This window comes from Tursiops truncatus, chromosome 19 (assembly GCF_011762595.2).
Source record: "Tursiops truncatus isolate mTurTru1 chromosome 19, mTurTru1.mat.Y, whole genome shotgun sequence".
Taxonomy (NCBI): Eukaryota; Metazoa; Chordata; class Mammalia; order Artiodactyla; family Delphinidae; genus Tursiops; species Tursiops truncatus.
The window spans coordinates 30,549,682-30,571,344 of record NC_047052.1 but is presented as its reverse complement, the minus strand read 5'-3'; the positions used below and the strand labels follow the sequence as shown (position 1 = coordinate 30,571,344).

The 21,663-nt window shown below is 38.4% G+C and overlaps 1 protein-coding gene across 4 annotated transcripts in view; it reads right to left on the bottom strand.

The window, feature by feature from the left end:
- Positions 1 to 4,595: 4,595 nt before the first annotated feature.
- The window catches only part of RPGRIP1L (RPGRIP1 like), a 99,237-nt gene continuing 82,169 nt past the window's right edge, over positions 4,596 to 21,663 (bottom strand). For 2 of the 4 annotated variants that reach the window (XM_019932531.3, XM_073795577.1), the window contains exons 24-26: positions 14,794 to 14,878; positions 8,976 to 9,109; positions 4,596 to 6,480 (exon numbers count right to left, since the gene is read on the bottom strand). In XM_019932531.3, coding sequence (XP_019788090.2) covers positions 6,368 to 6,480; positions 8,976 to 9,109; positions 14,794 to 14,878 — 332 coding nt within the window. In that variant the 3' untranslated portion in view covers positions 4,596 to 6,367. Of the gene's footprint in view, positions 6,481 to 8,975; positions 9,110 to 14,793; positions 14,879 to 21,663 lie in introns of those variants that run through there. The other 2 variants (XM_073795578.1, XM_073795579.1) reach the window with 2 other exon arrangements.

The following is a 21,663-nucleotide window of genomic DNA, read 5'->3' as shown; positions in this document are numbered from 1 at the left end:
CTTCTTAGCCTCTTACCCATGCTTTTAGATTGCAGTTGCATCTAGGAGAAAATCAGCCTTCCTGACTGGCTCACCTTCCCAGATTTTGTTCCTGTAATTGTATTTATTTGTTTATTTATGTATTTATTTGGTTGCACCGGGTCTTAGTTGCGGCAGGTGGGCTCCTTAGCTGTGGCATGTGAACTCTTAGTTGTGGCATGCATGTGGGATCTAGTTCTCGGACCAGGGATTTAACCGGGGCCCTTGGCATGGGCAGCGCAGAGTCTTATCCACTGTGCTACCAGGGAAGTCCCCTTGTTCCTGTAATTTCTTACAGCCTAAGTAAAATGAGCTTTCCAAGTTGTTCTTAACAAGAAGGGTGATCCAAACTATCAAATTTACAATTACTGGCGTAGAGCTCCATCCTGCTGAAAAGTTTTCTCATTTTTGTTCTCTTATGGAATATGGATGCAGGATTCTATTTTTAATTAAAAGTTGTTTTGGATTTTCCTGGACCAGCCAGGGCAGATAATCATATGGGTGGGGGAGGGGTTTGGGTGTCTTATAAGATTTCTTAGCTCAAGACTGTCCTCTTCTGTTGTTACAGTGAAGTGCAGTTTTTAAAATAAATGACCTTCTATTAATATTGACACCATTTAATGATAGTATCTTCTTTCCCTGGGGCCCACAGTTTCAGCTGGTTCCTTCTTTATTTTACTACTATGCCTCCAAGGGAGACTTCCCCCTTCCAAAGTGCCTCCTTCTCTTCCAGAAGAGGTGTCTTTCCAAGACTGCTACCTCTGGTCCTCTGCATTTCCAAGCCCCTTCCATTCACTTCCCCAGTAGCCAGTACTCTGATCCACCAGGCCACAGACCCATCCTCAGCATTTCCTCACTCAGGGTGGACCGTCTCCTGGGAGAAACTTAGGTGATATATTATCTGTGTTCTGCCACCACTAAAATCTTGTCACAGGCTCCTCTCTTATGCTTAACCCTTGCCTTTCTCGCCCTCTGGCATGGGCTTCTGAGCTGATGTTTAATTATGTTCCCCACTTACACATAAAGTGACGTTTGTAGGATTTTCTGTCTTCTGGTTATGATGTAAGAGTGGGTTATCCCTTGTCCTATTAGAACCCCAAACAACGATAACTCATTTTTTTTTCTTTTTGCGGTACGCGGGCCTCTCACTGTTGTGGACTCTCCCGTTGCAGAGCACAGGATCCGGACGCACAGGCTCAGCGGCCATGGCTCACGAGCCCAGCCGCTCTGCGGCATGTGGGATCTTCCCGGACCGGGGCACGAACTCGTATCCCCTGTATCGGCAGGCGGACTCTCAACCACTGCGCCACCAGGGAAGCCCGATAACACATATTTTTAACATTTAGATAAAATTATTTTTTAGCTAGCCTTTTACTACTGATTTCTAATTTCACTGCATTTTGCTCAGAGAAACAAATTATAAGGTTTTGATTCTTTGCAAATTGAGACTTCCTTTGTGGCTGCGTACACGGTTAATTCTTCTTTGAATGTCCTGCATGCGTTCTATATCCATTTGAATTTAGTGATCATACGAAGCAAATCTTCTAGACTTTTTCTTATCTTTTGATCTCTCACTCTCTGAGAATTATCTTCAAAAACATGTAGTCACTATAGTTCTGTCAGTTGTTGCTTCATGAATTTTGAGGCAATGCTGTGAGATACATTTACTCAAGTTCACTACATCTTTGACCACTTGCTCCCTTTACGAGTATAAAATCTTTCTTTGTCCCTTGTTTTCCACCTTGGATTCGATTTTGTCGGATATTAAAACTGTCACCCTACCTTAATGTTTACATATTTAATACATCTATGTCTTGTTTTATAGCTTGTCTTCCCTCTCTTGGTTAGAAAAGTCTCCCCAACCTCTAGGTTGTATTGTAGTCTCTTAAGTCTTCTTCCAAAATTTCTCTTATTTTCCCTATTGTTAATGAGGCCGTGTAAACTGCGACAAAACACATTTACAGAAAATACAGCTTGATTTTAAAGTGATACATTTCCTTAAAATTTCTTAAAAACCGCTTATGCTTCAGCTCCTTACCAGTGATCGCTGAGAGCTTTCTGAGTTTCAGCCTCTGTTACTTCACTGTAAAAAGGTACAAAAGAAGCAAAGACACAAAAATTAGTTTGCTGTTTGTTTCCTTAGTGTCATGATGGCTGACTAAGAGTGCCCCTGTCATGTTAAATTAAGAGAAGTCTTAACACAAAGGAACATTTTGGGAAGGTCATAGATGACCTTCCAAATTTGGGAAATTGTCATAGATGCTGGTATCTAAAGAAGTGGTTATAGCACCAAGAAAAGAAGGAAAAAATGTGCTTTACTAATAACTAAAAATGAGTAGGGGGATAGACAGGTGGGAGGAGATGTTGCAGCTGAATATAGGTGTGAAGAGAATAGATGACGGAAATATAAAGATCAAGATGTACATTTGATTTAAAAAGAAGACTGATGATGTTCAATGAACAGAGAGGTGATGCTGTTACGGGGCTGAGAAAGGTGAATCTCAATAAAGAGTGAGAGAGGGCAAAAAGCAAAGGAAAAGTCCAAAGGTATCTACCATTGAAAAGAGGTCATGTTCTAAGTCTGAGGGACCCAGATTTTACTTCAGAAAAACTGAAGGAGAAACAAGGTTTAAACATATTAGTCAATGGTATATGGAGAACGAAAGGGCAAGAACAAAAGGTGTAATGGCATCAGGAACACGGGCCCAATTTCCCAGCAGGTCAGACTGTAAGGTGCAGTCCACTGGTGGTACTTTATTTTGAAATGGAAGTGAAGATTCTATCTTGCAAGATAAAAGAGATTAGGATGAGGAGATGTTTTCTAATTCTGTATTTTCGGTTTTTAAAACACTTGTTTCCATAGCTTTGATACTTCTTAGCTTTCTGGTTGACCGGCAGGTTGTTTTTGTTCTGAACAAAGGGGATGTAAAGCTGCATTTGCTCCCATTCATGGATCTAATTAGGCATGTTGCCCAAACTATAATAAATCATGGATTTAGTTTTTCTTTGTTAAGGTAGTCAGAGGCCTTCAGGCATGAGTGACTTATTAAAATGTACTCTCATAGTTGGGGATGAATGATCACCCTGGTACTGTCAATCACTCAATAATTTTATATCCCCAAAGCTCTCCCTTGGTTGTTTTGTACTACCCCAAAAATGACATTTTATTCTCGTATTTGTTCACAGACGTGATTCACATTTTGCTATCTAGAGCATAAGGAAATCATTCTAAATTCAGCAATAGTGCCAGTTTGACTAAAAAAAAGTTATTTTCCATATCCACCGGAATGTTAATCGGATTCTTGTTAGAACATGTGTAAGAAGTGGTTTTCATTGTCACAGCTCTTGATGTCAGATTACTAAAACAACTTATGTTTTGTTGTGGGAGCATGGGTGCACGCAGAACCTCCCCAATCACATGAACGCTCTCAGCCCACACTTCATAATACACAGAAATTATTTGTGTTTTGTGGTAACGACTGAATGGCAGGAACAGCAGAATTTCAACGTGGCTGTTCTTTATTTGATTAAATATATTCTCTATTTATTCTTAAAAAAACTAATTTAAGTTAAACGGCAATAAACCATGATAATTTAGAAAACATGTTGAAACTGAGAGTGAAGAGAAATGTTCTCTACGTAAACCACACTGTAAACCATAAAACTTATTTTTGTCAACTGCTTCTCATGACAGTGGCTAGGAATTTGACATTTCTACTACAGTAGGCAAAAAAACATGTAAAATACACTCTCCCACATACCACATCACATCTCTATTTATATTTCCAAACTAAAAGCATTTCAGCCCCCAAAAGTGCTGAGTGTACTGTGTACGTTTACACCAAGAGCTGTAAGTTCATACAAGCCTTACCTTAAGCTGGTGTATTTGTCTGGCCAGGCCCCCTGCCCAGCGCCAAGCCATACTTAATGGATCAGGCTTAGCTCACCAAGAGAAAACCATTGCTCTTGATCCTAAAAGGTGGGGAACTTTTCAGCGAACTCTGGTCAACACGACACAAAACAAAAAACTATTCTCCGGCAGATTATGAAAACCATTTGAAGCATCCAAGACCACTTATCCACTTCAAAACGTGTCAGCAGCTATTCAACTACTTATGAAAATGAGTTTTGTGAAAATTCATGTAGTTTGAGGCCGAGTATTCTAAAACTAGAAAAGGAATCTTAAATAATCTGTTACGGTACACATGAAAGTGACAGAAACGTGGCTAATTCTCTAACGTTAGCTGAGGTATACATGCTATACAGTTGACTAGATCTCAGAAGATTTATAATAAAAACTTCCCCTTTCCACTTAAAGATCATAAGAAGTCAGCACAATCTGGTCTTCTCCCTGCTGAAAGGGTATTTAGTTTGGGATGTAATGTTTTAAAACAATAATACAAACCTCCTGGGAGAATACCACAATAAATGTCTCAAAAACCACTCAGTTAATCCCAGGGTATAATCCGGCTGTTTTAAATTACTGCAGGGAATATTACGGGCCTTAATGACACTGTAACTGCTTAAAGCCAAAGAAAGCTAGAAAGAGAGGCCAAAAAGATGAGCTCAGAGCCAGCTGAAGTGACAACAAACATGTGGCTGTTTATTAGGATTGGAGAGGTTTAGTCTGCAGATGTTTGTGGTCTCTAGAAGGTTCCAGAGGAATGAGTTGTTATGAAGATTTGCAGAGTTTGATGAGAGCAAGATTCTTCTTGGAGATGGCAGGCCCCAGACAGGGAGGCCCAATGGTAGAGACAGAATTTATAGATTTCTGTGGTCAGATCATACTCTACTGGTTCCACAATGTACATCAACAAATTAATATTGTACGGATGTCATTTCAAAGCCTCCTAAAGACGAGAGTCATTATTGAAGCCATTAGAGCACAGATGGTTCAAACTATATGCAGATATTCATACTTGCATTTTTGCATTATAGCTGCTTTTTTTTTTTTCTGTTGAACTGTAATGAATTGTCTCATAATCTATTCCATCTTCTTGCCATTAGCAGGCTTTGAATGTTCACAAATAGGAGCAAAGAACTCATTTTCCAGAGCTTTAATCACACAAAGAGGGAATGCCTAATTCTCTAAATGAAATGGTCTGTGATCACTGAAGCAGAGATTTAATATACCACGGCAAATTAGGTAGATTTTAATAAATTACTTATCTCCCTGAATACTTTACATATGCTTAAGAAGGAACATAGCCTGTTTGCAAACAGTGAAAACCCACAGCCTATAAAAATCCTTTGAAGAAAATGACAAATAAAAAAGTAAATTAAAAAATGAAATGCATTATATCCTAGACCTCTAGAGACAATTCCTTTGCAGCATTGATTCACAGCTCCATTAAAAATATCAATTAAATCCTTCAGTGAGATTGAGTAAAAGCTAGAAAATTAACTTTCTGAGCTGCTTTTCGATGATCTGGTTATCCAGATACACCCTCGCATTGTACAAGCTTGATGTAAATTTAAAAAATGATAAAAAGATACTCCTTTCAGGTCTAACTAAGCATATCAGAATTTCAGGCATATTTTTAATATTTTCTTTCTATGTCATAAGCTAAGTTTTCAAAGTGTAAATTTCATGTATCTGTCTCTTCTTTACATACACACATTCCTGGATCCCATATTACCATTACAAATACATGAAAACAATACAAATAAGAAGAACTGTAATTTTTAAGAAAGAAAAACAAAAAACTTGCAGTAATTTAATAAGTTGGTGCCAAGTCTCATTCTTTATATTTAATTGATAGAAATGGCATGCATCAAAGAAAATGCATACTGAGCTTTAATGTGCATAAAATGGATATTAGCATTTTAAAGAGGAAGATTAACACATTAATCCAAGTAATTTTCATATATTGCTTCTAATAAAATCTTCACAGTGCAAAACTCTTAATGGGCTAATCATACACATTCCATTTAGTGGGACAATTAGGGATAACGTAAAAGTATTTCTTTTTCATAGGTTTTCTAAGATTTATGCTTTTTGCTTATTAAAAATAAAAATGGGAATTGCATTTCAGTTCTTCATAAGAAAATGTTGAAAATGCAAATAGACTTTCTCATGTTATCACGTAGGTATAAATTATTGAGAAGGTGTTGCCCACTGTGGAGAACTTAAGTCCTGAGGGGGTGGCAGTCATGGGAAGGAGGGAATAGAAAAATAAACAAATGGAAAAAGTATACAAAACTTGAACACTTCAAACCCAGGCCTCCTCCCTCCCAGCTTCTCATGAATTATAGATTACATACACCAGAGTAATTACGAAAATCTCATCTAAGTGCTTTCATGTGAGCATTTACTCAGGAGTAGGAGATGCCTCTGGAGTAGTTTCTTTCAAGCCTCCAAGTCATCTCTGTATTGCTCGTAGACAGACCGTAGGGCATGGAGTGCTTCGACAGTTACCCTGAGCTTGCCAATACCTCCACCATCTGCTCGAGCATCCAAAACTAGGGAGAAGATAGCAGAAAAGTGTTAATATCATTCAACAGATTTTTCTTCAGAGAGCCTAGCTGAAACAGTAGTTGAAAAGATGAAAACAGCTCTACAGAAGTCCAAAGTTCACTGGTATCTCAGAAATCTAAAAATCAAAGCTTGTCATGTGTGTATGAGTGTGTATACACATTTCAGATGTACTGTATGTATGTATACATATTGCTTGTAGAGTTAAAACTAATGATCTAATCCTGAAGTTTACCCAGTGGAAAGGCTATAGGATAATGATTCCCACAGAATCAGAATTTCTTAGTAGGAAATGAAAGTCTAAAAGGGATCAAGATATGACAACGAAGAACTTGTTCTAACATACCGTGTTAACAAATATCAGAATGGCTACTTACTGTAAAGAAATTACATGATCATTATTTGAAATGGTTATTTATATATTTTTAAAGATTTTTTTTTGATGTGGACCATTTTTAAAGTCTTTATTGAATTTGTTACAATATTGCTTCTGTTTTGTTTTGGTTTTTTGGCCACAAGGCATGTGGGATCTTAGCTCCCCGACCAGGGATTGAACCTGCACCCTCTGCATTAGAAGGTGAAGTCTTAACCACTGGACCGCCGGGGAAGTCCCCTGGAATGGTTATTTATCTTTCTAAGGAAAACATTCCATTTAAAATAGATTATATGTGAAATTAGAAAAAGTTAAAATGGCAGACCCAGAATCTTAAGGTCTATGGATTGGCTTTGAGGGTCTATGAACTGATGTTGCAAGAAAGTAGATGCAAAATTTTGAGCGTCTGTGGGCTTTTCTGGGAAGGAGGCACAGCTTTAGTGGTGTATCAAAGGCAGACTGTTTGATAATTCTCTGAGCTCAGTGGTGGGGGCCAAATGGGATGCTGATTCAGACCCCAACCCTCTGTGAACAGCGATAACCTACTAGTGACTCCAGGCCAGAATTTTGGACTTTGTAAGTCTTGACAGCACTTATGAGTCTATATAGTTTCCTATGTATTTTCCTTGTGGTTTTCCTTGAACTTTTAATATGTGTGTTTGTTTAATTCCAAGAAAATTTGTAAGGAAACCTTCAAATAAAACTTAGTATACAAAGACTTAGGTGGAGAAATGAGCAGGCAGGGAGATTGCAGGGGAACAAATGGTCCCCAGCACACTGCCGAGCCTTCACCTCTTCTTTGGAACGCCTCACTTCTATGTCTGGCACAGAGCAACGCATTAAAAACCTAACCTTACCAGCGTTTAATTTTCTGACTCTTTCCCAGAACAAGGCCACAATAGCTGTCTCTATCAGACCAATATGATCATTTGTGGTCTTGCAGAACGAGAAGATGGCTTTTGAAACAGCACTGACTGTAGAAAAGATAAAGAATCTAAAGCACAGATAATTTTGAACATTTCTGTCAGACTCTCTTGGTTCTGGGTGTTTTTAATAGGATTTAGGTTCGTATTTTAATCCTCTCATCTTTTTCTTCTGTGCCTGCCAAAGTTGTGATATGTGTGTGATATGTATAGTTTATAAAATTTCCCAGAATAGGTTTCTAATTTGGTTACTTGGTCTAATTTGGTTAATTATTTGGCTTGATCCTGACTTTTGAGCACTTGACACACATCCAGGACAAGCAGCTTGACATGTGAACCACAGCTGAACTACGGTGTAAGCAGAGTGCCTGGCACTTAAGAGGTGCTCAGTTAAGTGCTCATTTAATGCATGAATAAATGAGTAAACAAACCGTGTACATTTTTCCAGTGATGGATGGCTCTGCTGACTTAAGAAATGAGATTAGGACTCAGCCTCGTTTCTTCATTTATTGTACAGCCCAGGCCATCCCTGATTATTATTTTTAAAAGTCTTGATTTCATAAAGTACAGTACCTTCAGCATGTTCTAAATATGTTATATAAGGATAAGGGGTAGAAATTAGGCATTGTTGGGACTCACACCTGGTGAGGTGAAAATCTAGAAGAGCACTTTTTGTCAGGAATCCCTAACTCCTCCCTGAATCCTGATGAGAAGCAAGTGACCAAAACTACTCAGTTATTTGCAGTGACTATATCACTGGACTGTAACACTGAAGTAAAGAGAAGCCTTGCAGAACACACTGTAATGATCACTCAGAATAACATGCCTTAGCTGAAATAAGGGTTGACAGCATGAGGCTTCTAGAAACAACATTAAAAAAAATCCAATGGCCACATTTTTGTCCCCCACAACCCCCGCCCCACAATACTAACAAAATGAATAATTCCTTGAGAAACACAATTAATTATTTTTAAATTTCTGTTGATTCAAAGGAAGGCAGAGAAGGAGGGTAAGGGGGGGATGTAGGGAGAAATTCCAGCCTCAACAAAACATCAGCTTGAGTTGCAAAGGATTCAACTAGTGTGTGACTCAACGTCCTTGCAGCCAGCAAAAAGAAGGTTTTAATAAAGAATTTGGATTTCAGCAATTGCTGGTTGTACAGATTGAGCAATACTTCCACCCATACCATCAATACTTTGCTCGATGATGTCTCTCCCTTCCCGAAACATGTCGGCGAGGTCAACGTTAGCAATGCCGATGTCCTCACACTCCAGATCCTGCTCATCCTCTGGAGGGTCACTGACCACAGTGAAGCGAACGCTGAGAAGGGAAAGAACACAGAACATCGCTACAAAGTGAGAAAAAAAAATCACAAATGAAACAAAACTCCTGAATGGGTTTTTATCACAAACTGTGAAATCTCAGTTTCCAATTATTCCAATAAAAAGAAAATTATATAAGTTATTATATGAACGATTAGAATTATTATAGCACACCCAGACTTCACATGAACACTAATTCACTTTTCTAAGCACTGATTATCATTTATCACTAGAATCTGAGAAAATTACTAGGCGAAGAGAAGAACCAGATGTTCACTCTATTATATATTATCTGATCATATTTTGACATGTCTACTTTTAAGGCTAAAAGGATCAAGTGAATAAAGACCAGGGAGGTTAGGGCAGCTTTTTCAACAGAAATGCAACATTTTCTATAGAAATGCACAACTTTGGAGTTTCTACTAAGCAAGTTAACCAACTGTGTTCTATATATTCTTAATTATGTTAGCTAAATGTTGTAGCTCTACCCAATAGCTATACGAAATGTTTGTATTAGTTCAGCAATCTTTCAACTTACAATCATAGCATCCAAGTTTTATTTTACTTTTAGACATATAATTGGAGGGTTCTGATGGAACTGATTTGAATTAGTGGCTTGTGTTGAGGCCAAACACACTTGGACTGACCAAATGACAGGAATTTACAGTTAAGTACTCTTTTGATATGTCTTGGCAGCATAGCTTAAACCACGAATGCTTGTAAACGACCATTTTAACCATTTTCAAAATCTATTCATCCCAAATCAGAAACAAAACAAGAAACTTGTTTCTTAGATAACACTGTTAGGTAAAAACCTAAGTCTCTGGGATGTCATGCCTTGAAAAATATGCACGATTAAAATCCTTTCCAAATGTTTACAGGTAAACATGACAGTATTTTAAAATAATTTGCTAAAAGTATTCAACATTTCATTTCTTTACTAAGTCCCTGTTTTTCCATAGCAATAAATTCTGATCAGGAAATAGAAAGATGGATATTTTATATGATGCATAAAATAGATAAATTAAGATTAAGTGGTTTAAGGGCATCCGTTCTGGGTTCAAATTTCTGCTTTCCTATTAATTAGCTGTGTGACTTTGTACACATTACTTAACCTCTCTGATCTCAGTTTCCCTATCTGTAGAATAGTAATGGTTCACTGGGCTCTTGTGAGGATTGGATGAGATGATACATGTAAATGGTGCCTGGAACACATTAAGCACTGAGTAAATGTTTGCTCTTTTATTATTACTATTTTTAATCTAGATAGAGCTCCTTAAGCTTCTACATTTCTAAGGGAAGAGAAAAAGAATACATGGGAAAGGCTTGTCTCAATTGAAAACCGAGACAACCAAATTATACAATGACTGTATCACTCATTAAACAAGAAGAATGATGATGAAAGATATTGTCCTAAAATGAATATACTTAGAAAAGAAGGAATTAGAAGTGATATTTGACACACATTTTACACCCACAAGACTTACAGAAAGGATGGAGGCTACAAGATTGTAGTAATATTAAGTGTTATCCTTATATAATGTCTCATATCTAAGGATAATTATCTATATACTTTACAAATGCATACCATTACCTCCACTGAATATATGAGAATTCTGAGAAAAAAAGAAAAAAAAAAACCCTTCTAAGTGCCAGAGAAAGGGCTAAAAACAAAAAATGCAATATTTCTGGTTTAGATTCTATAGAGAGCAAAATGAGATGTCAAATACAAAATTAAGAAACTAAAGTTAGGCTCTAAAGGGAGGAAGGTACACTAAAATAATTTAAAAACTACAGCTTGGCTTCAGCTAAACTGTACATACACATACACGGACACACACAGACACATCTTATCTTACCTTGAACCCTGCCAAAACAAAGAGATGGAACCTTGCTTTATGTGCTGGAGAGGCTTCACTAACCAGCTTAAATGTCATCTCCTCGGGTTTGCCTTCATGTTATTATTACTTTTTTTATTCCTACTTTTTGTTTTTGGCCGCGCTACAAGGCTTGTGGGATCTTAGCTCCCTGACCAGGGATCGAACGCAGCCCTGGCAGTGGTACCGCGGAGTCCTAACCACTGGACCGCCAGGAATTCCCTTTATGTTATTTTCCATTTTAACAGCTTGTTTAGCTTTCTCTTAGTACCTATTGTAATATGTAATTGGTTGATTTGTTTACTTGTTGTCTGTCTTCCTCAGTGGAATGTATACTCCATGAGTGCAAAGATATCCTCTTGGGCTTCCCTGGTGGCGCAGTGGTTGAGAATCTGCCTGCTAATGCAGGGGACACAAGTTCGAGCCCTGGTCTGGGAGGATACCACATGCCGCAGAGCAACTAGGCCCATGAGCCACAACTACTGAGCCTGCGCGTCTGGAGCCTGTGGTCCACAACAAGAGAGGCCACGATAGTGAGAGGCCCGCACACCGTGATGAAGAGTGGCCCCCGCTTGCCACAACTAGAGAAAGCCCTCGCACAGAAACGAAGACCCAACACAGCAAAAATAAATTAATTAATTAATAAACTCCTACCCCCAACATCTTCTTTAAAAAAAAAAAAAAAAAAGATATCCTCTTTTTCAGCATTTTAGTTCCTGATACTTAGGTAGGGATCATAAATATTTGTTGAATTACTACATGAACTGCAAAATGGAAGTCCTAGTTGAAGGCTGCCTCATTTGGGGAAGGTTGACTGGAGAAGGCAGGCCTTGGGCTGGGCCTCAAGATTTAGACCTCAAACGTAACCTGCTGTCATTTAGGAAACCAGAAGGCACTGAAACTCCTTAGATCATTTAGCAGTTTTCATTCTTTCCTCATTCTGAAATAGTTCGTTTTTATATGAAACAGGATAGAAGAGCCTAAGGGCTCACCTGTGAGTTTTACATACTGGAGTGCTGATAGTTAAGTTGGATCTGTACAGTAGAACACTGTGAAGGGGAAGAAATGAAACCAAAAAGGAACCTTAAGTCGGTGTCAAAACCACGACTTCAAATAAGTAATTTCCAGACTCCCATTTCAATGTGTTGCCTCCCTTTTAAAGTGACGCTTGTATATTTGCAAATATAGCATGGGACAGAATGCAAAGGTACTGTATGTGATTCATTATACAATGCACATCATCTTATGTGTGTCAGAGAAGATTGGCCAAACTTATCTAACTGTGGCTCTATAAGTTATCACCAATGTTCAAGGGGGCTACTGTCTGAGAAAATGAATTCTTATAAACTAGGAGGTACTTTAAGTAATGTGACCTCAGAGTACTTAAAAAAGGTGAGAACATTCACTGGAATAACATTTGTCTTTTGGTTGTGGAAAAATGTAAATGTAAACTCCTTTTTTTTCCCCTTAAGAAAATGATACTGTCAAAGGAGAGAAATGGGACAGGGCTATTCTCCCATGATGGCCCCATCCCTCCCCTGGCAGTCCGATGAGCACGTGGCCGGCGCTCCAAGCCCTCAGCTGTCATCAGCCCCGAGCCAGTCACTCTGCACCTGCAGTGCCTCTTGCAGTATCTAAAATGACATGAACGTTTGTGCCTCTGTGGACATTTAAAAATTTTTAGGGAAACAATGATGGGAGAGTGGGAGTCATTACAGCTATGGTGGACTTTTTTTTATTTTTAAAGTTCAGTTCTGGGCAGTGATGACCCAGCTTCTTGACCACAGAGAAGTAGATGACATGGCCAGTGCCATTTAATCACTAGTGACCTGGGATACCCCAGGGGGCCAGTGGTATTTGAGGTGGCCTTGAAAGAAGCTGAAGTATACAAAGTAGGTTAAACCTGAGTGATTATCTACTGTCCTGGGAAAAACAGAACCTCAGGGCAATTAATAGGGTTTTCCTACTCTTTCTTCAGAATCAAGATCCAAAGAGGGACTTCCCTGGTGGTCCAGTGGTTAAGAATCCTCCTTCCAATGCAGGGGACACAGGTTTGATCCCTGGTCGGGGAACGAAGATTCCACATGCTGTGGGGCAACTAAGCCCACGTGCTCTAGAGCCCACACACCACAACTAGAAAGCCCACGTGCTGTAACTACTGAGACTGAGTGCTGCAACTACTGAGCCCGCATGCCACAACTAGAGAGCCCGCACACCGCAACTACTGAGACTGTGTGCCACAATGAAGATCCTGCATGCCGCAACTAAGACACGACGCTGCCAAATAAATAAATATTAAAAAAAAATCCAAGGAAATAATACATGTATTTCAAGGAGTTAAAGAAAAAGCCACTGTCAGATCCTAAGAGCTAAGAATTTCAGTTTCATTTCATGAAACAGAAGATCAGATGCTAGTTTGGAAGCTCTTTTGAAAAATATAATGTCGTTAATGTTCACTTCCTGATGTCTAGGAAACAGATGAACCTCAGTCTCTTTCTCAGGTGGGGGACGGGTAAGTGCTGGTTTGAGGCAGTGAGAGGCTTTGTCACTGATGGGCCATAAAGGCAAGGAAAAGAGGACAATGGGGAGATAACGGGTCCACCCAGGCCAACGGGAACAAGCCAGCAGAGGGGCGTTGGCGAAGCCCCAGCTCAGGGGTTGATGGGTAGCACTTAGATAACTCCTCAGACTGCATGGATGGGAGCTCAATCAAAAGTATGAACTTATTTATTTATTTAAAATTATTTATTTATTTATTTATTTATGGCTGCGTTGGGTCTTCGTTGCTGTGTATGGGCTTTCTCTAGTTGCGGCGAGTAGTGGCTACTCTTCGTTGCGGTGAGCGGGCTTCTCACTACGGTGGCTTCTCTTGTTGCGGAGCATGGGCTCTAGGCACATGGGCTTCAGTAGCTGTGGCTCACGGGCTCTAGAGCGCAGACTCAGTATTGTGGCTCATGGGCTTACTTGCTCCGTGGCAGGTGGGATCTTCCCGGACCAGGGCTCGAACCCGTGTCCCTTGCACTGGCAGGCGGATTCTTAACCACTGCGCCACCAGGGAAGTCCAGCAAGAATTTATTAAGATGAGGTTTTTTTCCTTCTCGAAAGGGTATAATTTCTCTACTGACCAAAAATGCAAAGTGTCCTGTTCAAGTTTGCCCCCCAAAAGCATTAAAAATAACATGAAATGATGAACTATTAAAAAGTGCTAGTGAGGTAAAAATTAGTATGAAAGGCTGATGAGCTATTACAAATAATAATATTACTACTGCTTATAATGACGGCAATGAATACTTACTGTGCTCTTACTCTGTGTCAGGCGCTATTCTATCCATCTTACACATATCATCTCATTTAATCTTTACAACCACCCTGTATTATCTCCATTTTACAGATGCAGAAAGTGAGGCACAGGGTGGTTGTCTGAGGTCAGACAGCTAGTAAGTGATAGAACAAGAATTTATATTCCAGCCATTGAGTCCAGAGCGCCCCCTCGGGGCAATCACTGTTAGGTGCTTTACACTTATACCTGACTGACAATGGGATACTTTATATACTACACTGTACAGTCTTTTGGTTTGCAAAGCACGATAGGATCTTTACAGTTACTCTGTATGGTAGGCAGGGCTGTGATATTTCTAGGAGGAAAGAGACCCAGAGAGGTCACATACTCATTCAAGGACACTGAGTGAATCAGGGAAGTAAGGTGTTCTGCTTCCTCATCTTGTGCTTTTCTTTCCCCACCACACCACGCTACAGAGATCTACTTTGTATAAACCGCCAGATAATTTAGAATGCTTAAATGTACCTTCTATTAGGCATCTCTTGTTTAAGTAGTATAGCTTTTAAGATGTCTCTCTTGGCTTGGTTGTTTTCTTTATCCACGTAGATCACTAAACCAAAAAAAAAAAAAATCCACAAGAAGTCACTCAGGAATATGCTACATTAGTACCATTCTGTATTTGTATAAATACCTGTTTTTAGAGACTCAAGTCATACCACCTCACTTGTACGCAAGGGAAAAGAAAGCCGCGCTGGAAACCAGAATCAAATCTGAATAGTCATGTGATCTAATGTCATGTCACTGGCAGGTTTACGTACACACTGTCAGAAAAGATACAAGCAACATCTAAGAGTGCCACATCGCTGTCACTGCCTGTTAATGGCAGTGGCAGTCGTGACAGTAAAAGCCAGCGGTCTTTATTGCTTTGTATTTGAGGGATTTACTGCATTTTCTTTCACCCAAGAAGCAAGTGATATGATAATGTATGGCAGAGAGCTTGTCCTTCCTGACAGCCCTGGTAATTTAATCCTTCTCTCCTGCCACAACATGCAATAAAAGAGGCATCCTAGCGCAATGGGTTGAGGAAATCCACACACTGACGCTTGCTGGTGGTTGGGTGGGGGTACGGCATAGACCTGTGGTGGAAGGGAGAGAGAGAGGCTTTTTAGGGTGTGAAGTTTGTCTTTGGTTTTCAAAGGTTCACGCTGGCATGCAGGAGTGTGGTTAGACTTTACTTGGCTGAAATATAAGATTAGGTAACTCATCTAAAGACCCACAAGGAAGAAGACAGTGAACACGTGAAACTGTAAATGTCTGCACTTTGGGAAAATGGCATCTCAGAGTGTGAACACTCTAATTTTCATTCTGATTATTTTTTCTCAGCTCGGCAGCCTTTCAGCCATGCGTTAACTTCTGAAGACATTTCTTTTTCAGGTGCCATTTTGGAGCTAAAGTCTCTCCTGTGACCAGATCTCAATTTAGAGATAATCCCTGATCAAAAATACACAAAGGGTGAAAAGATACCATGACAGTTCTAAAGCCAGGTTACGTTGGGAACAAACATATTTCATACTGAGAATGTTTCCCTGGACAATTTGAGTTCAATCTCAAATTATGATGCTATCAACTCATTTAATCGTTGGCTAGTTGAGCAAATATTAGCCGAGGGCCAGGGATGGCACGTGCTGGGCACTGAGTGAGGCACAAAGGTCTGTGTGGAGGTGGGCTGGTAGTTTAAGAGAAGGAAGAACCAAGGTCAAACAGCAGCTCTTAGCTTTTTGCTCTTTGCACGATACCATATTAGTAAATGTGACCAATGATACAGGTTACTGAGATTTACAGGAATCATAAAAGACAAAGGGTTCTTGTAAATTTTGTAAATATAGTGTTTTACTTATCAATGCTAAAAAGGCATGCTTTTAAAAAAAGTCATGCTTTTCCACTAATGCTGGAAGATGGGACCTCATTTGGCCACCAGTACACCAAGCTAAATTTGAACTTTTTTTTTCCAAATCGGAATTTTTTGTCTTTGCTGTTAATTACCAATTCAAGATATGGTAGACCATATCCTTTCTGACTTCAGAGTTCTAAAGCTTTTAAGCCATACTGGCCTACATTTCTTTTGTGATAATTTTTCTCAGTTTTACTGAGATATAACTGACATATAACATTGTATGAGTATTAGGAGTACAACATAATGATTTGATATATGTATATATTGCAAAATATTTATCATAGTGAGTTAACATCCATCACCTCACATGGTGACAATTTTTTTTACTCTCTTAGCAACTTTCAAATACACAATACAGTGTTGTTAATTATAGTGGTCTACATTGCTTGAAAACAAGGGTAATCTCAGTGATTTAAAACAAAAAAAAAAAGACTGAATTCAACGTCTAGCATCCAAATAGTCTTTCAATTAAACTAGACCAGTTCTGATGAATCTCAACAGCTTGAAAAATTTTTTTAATGTGATAAAATATACATAACATAAAGTTTAGTATTTTAAGCATCTTTAAGTATACAGCTTAGTGGCATTCAGTACATTCACACTGTTTTGCAGCCATCTCCACTATCCATCTCCAGAACTTTATCATCATCTCCAACTGAAACCACACCCACTGAACAGTAACTTCCTACTCCCTCCTCCTCTCAGCCCCTGGTAACCACTATTTTACCTTCTGTCTCTATGACTGTGACTATTCTAGATACCTCTTATAAGTAGAACCATATAATATTTATCCTTCTGTGTCTGGCTTATTTCAATTAGCATAATGTTTCCAAGGTTCATCTATGGCATGTGTTAGGATTTCATTCCTTTTTAAGACTCAATAATGTTCCTGTATGTACATGTATATACACATACACACACATACATACAAACACAGCACATTTTGTTTATCCATTTGTCTTTTGACGGATATTTAGGTTGGTTTCACCTTCTAGCTATTGTGAATAATGCTGTGATGAACATGGTGTACAAACATCTGTCAGAGTCCTTGCTTTTAATTCTTTTGGGTACATTTCCAAAAGTACAATTGCTAAATCTTTGGCAATTCTATGTTTAACTTTTTTTTAAAAAAATCTTTACCATTGAAATTGGTAAAAAAATGGTATAGTTGTGACACCTTCTGCTTCATCCAGTTGACCAGCACACTGTATATCCTATTCTCTTGACAAAGATAAAAATAGTGATGACCACCATTTATTGAGCGATGTTTATTATGTACTATGTACTACACTCAATACTTTCCTTACTGCAATCACATCTGTTAAGAACCATGCTGACCCACATTTTACAGATGATTAAGCAGACCCAGAGAAGGTAAGTAATTTGCCTCAGGTTACCTAGTTAGAAAGTGGTGGAGCTAGAATTTGAATCCAGGGAGGTCTGCCCCATGGCCTGCCTTCTTAACCTCCATGCTATACCTTCTCCTTCTTCCACATGAAGCCAGAGCTCTTCCTGCTGTTTAAACTGCAACCATGTTGTTAGCACAGACTGGGATGTGAGAGAGAATTCCATTGCTGTATCAAGAGAGGCCATCTCGCCCTCCTTTCACTCTTTCTTAAAGGGATATTGCTTTAGATATTTACATCTGGTCCAGGTGTGTTAACCAGTTCTCTTGACTAAACACTTTCAAAAATTCCTTTTCCACAAATAATAAACGCTGGAGAGGGTGTGGAGAAAAAAGAGCCCTCCTATACTGTTGATGGGAATGGAAAATGGTACAGCCACTATGGAGAACAGTATGGAGGTTCCTTAAAAAACTAAAAATAGAGTTACCATATGATCTTGCAATCCCACTCCTGGGCATATATCCAGAGAAAACTATAATTCGAAAAGATACATGCACCCCAATGTTTATTGCAGCACTATTCACAATACCCAAGACATGGAAGCAACCTAAATGTCCATCGACAGATGAATGGGTAAAGAAGGTGTGGTACATATATACAATGGAATATTACTCAGCCATTAAAAAGAGTGAAATAATGCTATTTGCAGCAACATAGACGGACCTAGAGATTATCATACTAAGTGAAGTAAGCCAGATAAAGACAAATATCATATGATATCACTCACATGTGAAATCAAAAAAAAAAACAAGATCAAAATGAACTTATTTACAAAACAAACAGACCCACAGACATGGAAAACAAACTTATGGTTACCAAAGGGGAAAAGGTAGGGGGAGGGATAAATTAGGAGTTTGGGATTAACAGATACACACCACTATATATAAAATAGATAAACAACAGGGACCTACTGTATAGCATAGGGGACTATACATAGGGGATATTTTGTAATAAGCTATAGGGGAAAAGAATCTGAAAAAGATATCTGTCTATCTATCTATCTATCTATCTATCTGTCTATCTATCTATCTATAACTGAATCACTGTGCTGTACACCTAAAACTAACACAACATTGTAAATCAACTATACTTCAAAAAAAAAAATTCCTTTTCAAAAAAACTCAAGCTACTTACTGATGAGTTTGGTTCTCCAAAAGTGTACCAAGTTAGAACTACACAGCTCTCCTGCTTGCACAAACAAGGCCTAGACTGGGGATCTTAATCTAGCCTAATGGTTCTTAGTCTTTAATGTGCATCAGAATCCCTGGAGGATGTGTTAAAAATGCAGATTACTGAGCTCACCTTCAATTTCTAATTCAGTAGGTCTGGGGTAGGGCCTGAGAATTTGCATTTCTAATATCTTCCCAGCTGCTGCTGCTGCTGGTCAGGATACCATTGAGAACCAACATTTGGGCCCAACACTCCTTTGCCTGATTTTTGAAAAGGATCAGGAACTAGTAAACATTTTTTTTGTGTCAAACATGTGGGAGATAGAGACACTTTGGTTACCTCTAATTAGGTCATGATCCCAAGGACATCCATTTGGTGTTCTGAATTAGATGGTTAAAAAAAAAATCTACAATTTCAAAACTTGAAATTCATCCTTTAAAAAGCAATTCTGGTGATTATGAAATGTATCAGAACTCTCCAAAAGTTAAGCTATCTACCTTTCATTCTCATCAGAAATCACATTTGTTTAGGACTTGCTAGATTTTGACATAAATTTACTGAAAGCATGTGTCTCAAACAAGATACAAACCAGTAGTCCAAATACTTGAGTTGATCTTGAATTGTCTACCATTAAAAACACATCCCTCACTTCTGCAGGCTGGAGAAATCCTTATTTTCTTTATCAATGTCATTTGGCAGAAGCAGATGGTTTAATTATATAAAGGGTTGATAACCTTGAAGATAACTTTTGTGTTGAAGTGTTATCATCCCCCCAGTCCTTACCTTTGCCAAGTTTTTCCTCCCATTAGTAACAAAATCTAAAGTTCTGCATCCTTTTCATCTTCTGCATTAAACTTTAATTGTTCCAACAGATAGACCATTCAATGCTCAGAGACTAAAGGCCTAGATCTGTATAAGTCTCATAAAAACTCTGGACGATTTCATTAATCTTTTTTCTTCCCACTGTCAACTCCCTAGAAGACTTTATTCAGCCCAGACAACATTCTGTAGACCTACCATTAATCTTATTCTTTTCCAAACTATTTTCTTGCTTTCTCAGCGTTCTCCAAGCAAATTTTTCAAGCCCAATAAAATACAAATGTTTTGTTCTTGCTACCAGTGTCTAGCAAGTTAATTCAACGTTGATTCTTTTCTTTTTTCTTCTACTATTCGTAGCTCTAAAAAGATATATATTTCGTGTATGTGAAACTGGTATTAACACCTCTTAATAAAGAGACTGAATCAGGCTATGAATAATCCTGGGGATCACTAGTCTAAACCTCTCATTTTATGTACCTAATTTAGGCCTCAGTATACAAATCCCTTTTGAATAGATTCAAGTCATAATGCAGGGTAAAAATCATTGCAAGGTCTGGTTAACCTCTCGCCTGGTATGGTGTTCAAATAGAAGCCAGCATGTACTAACTGTCCTTTAAATTTTCTGTCTCAATGAAAACGTCAGTTTGGAAATAAAACTACTTTCATTAACATTTAATAAGATTTGGAAGATGTAAGCCTACATTTACATTGACCTTTTATATCAAATAACAAGTGAATGGTTAATCATTACAATAATTAGATGAGTGAGATAGTTACTTATTAACCAAAGATTCAAGGAGATTCTCCTGCAATGAAGGAGATGCAAACATAGTAATTTAAAAATAAACACTTTCAGTATGTCCTACTTAAGTGAAAAATAAACCTTCTCCAAGGTTAATGTTATTTCTCAAATTTGCTGATGATCTAGGACTTCATTTTTTCAGATACAGTAGATATAAAACAGCATTAATTTGCTTCTAAGCACAAAGTACATTCCTCTCCCTTCCCATCAGATAAATATCCTTAAAATTCTTTTCAGTTAACCTTGAAAATTCTATATAGTCAAATCTCAATAGGTAGGAATAGAAGCTGCAGAAAGGTACAGTAAACACTTCTAATGAATTAAATTCTAATAGATTACTAGTTTTCTTGTTGATATCAAATGACTAATTCATTAGAAACATAAGCAACTCTTAAAATACCATTTAGATAGTAGGGTATCTTGCAGTAAAAGGAAAACGTTTAAAACAACCAAATCAATGCCAACCAACCAACCAATAAACCAACAAAAAGCCTCAAACAGACCTAGGTCACCATGTGAGAATGTACAAAATTCAGGATACTTGAGCATGTATCACAGGTTTCATCCAAAGAATGATTTGCATTGCTCCTTAAGCAAATGGAAACCTGTGTTCTGCTGCATGGCCAAGTGTCTCAATGTACAACCAATTTCTAAAAAACAATTTTGTTGTCAGTCCAACCAAACAGTCTACTGCTGCCCTTTACAACGAATAATACAAAAACCAGAAGGGCTTGTCTCTTTTCTTGGGTGGTACCTTCGTTAAAATTAGTTGACTAGGGACTTCCCTGGTGGTGCAGTGGTAAAGAATCCGCCTTCCAATGCAGGGGATGTGGGTTCAATCCCTGGTCAGGGAACTAAGGTCCCACATGCCATGGGGCAACTAAGCCCACACTGAACAACTACTGAGCTCGCACGTTTCAACGAGAGAGCCTGCATGCTGCAAACTACAGAGCCCACGTGCTCTGGAGCCCATGCACCACAACTAGAGAGGGAAAACCCGCACGCCACAACTAGAGAGAAGCCTGTGTGCTGCAAGGAAAGATCCCACGTGCTGCAACTAAGACCTGACGCAGCCAAAAAAAGAAAAAAAAAGAAGAAATAATAATTTAAAAAATTTGAGGAATATTTTAAAAAAAATTAGTTGACTAAAGAGTTTTTTCATTACTAATAATATCGTAATTATGGCTTACTTTTCTGATACTTTGCAGTTAAAAGCTCTCTAGGAAGCTTGAGAAAATATTTTT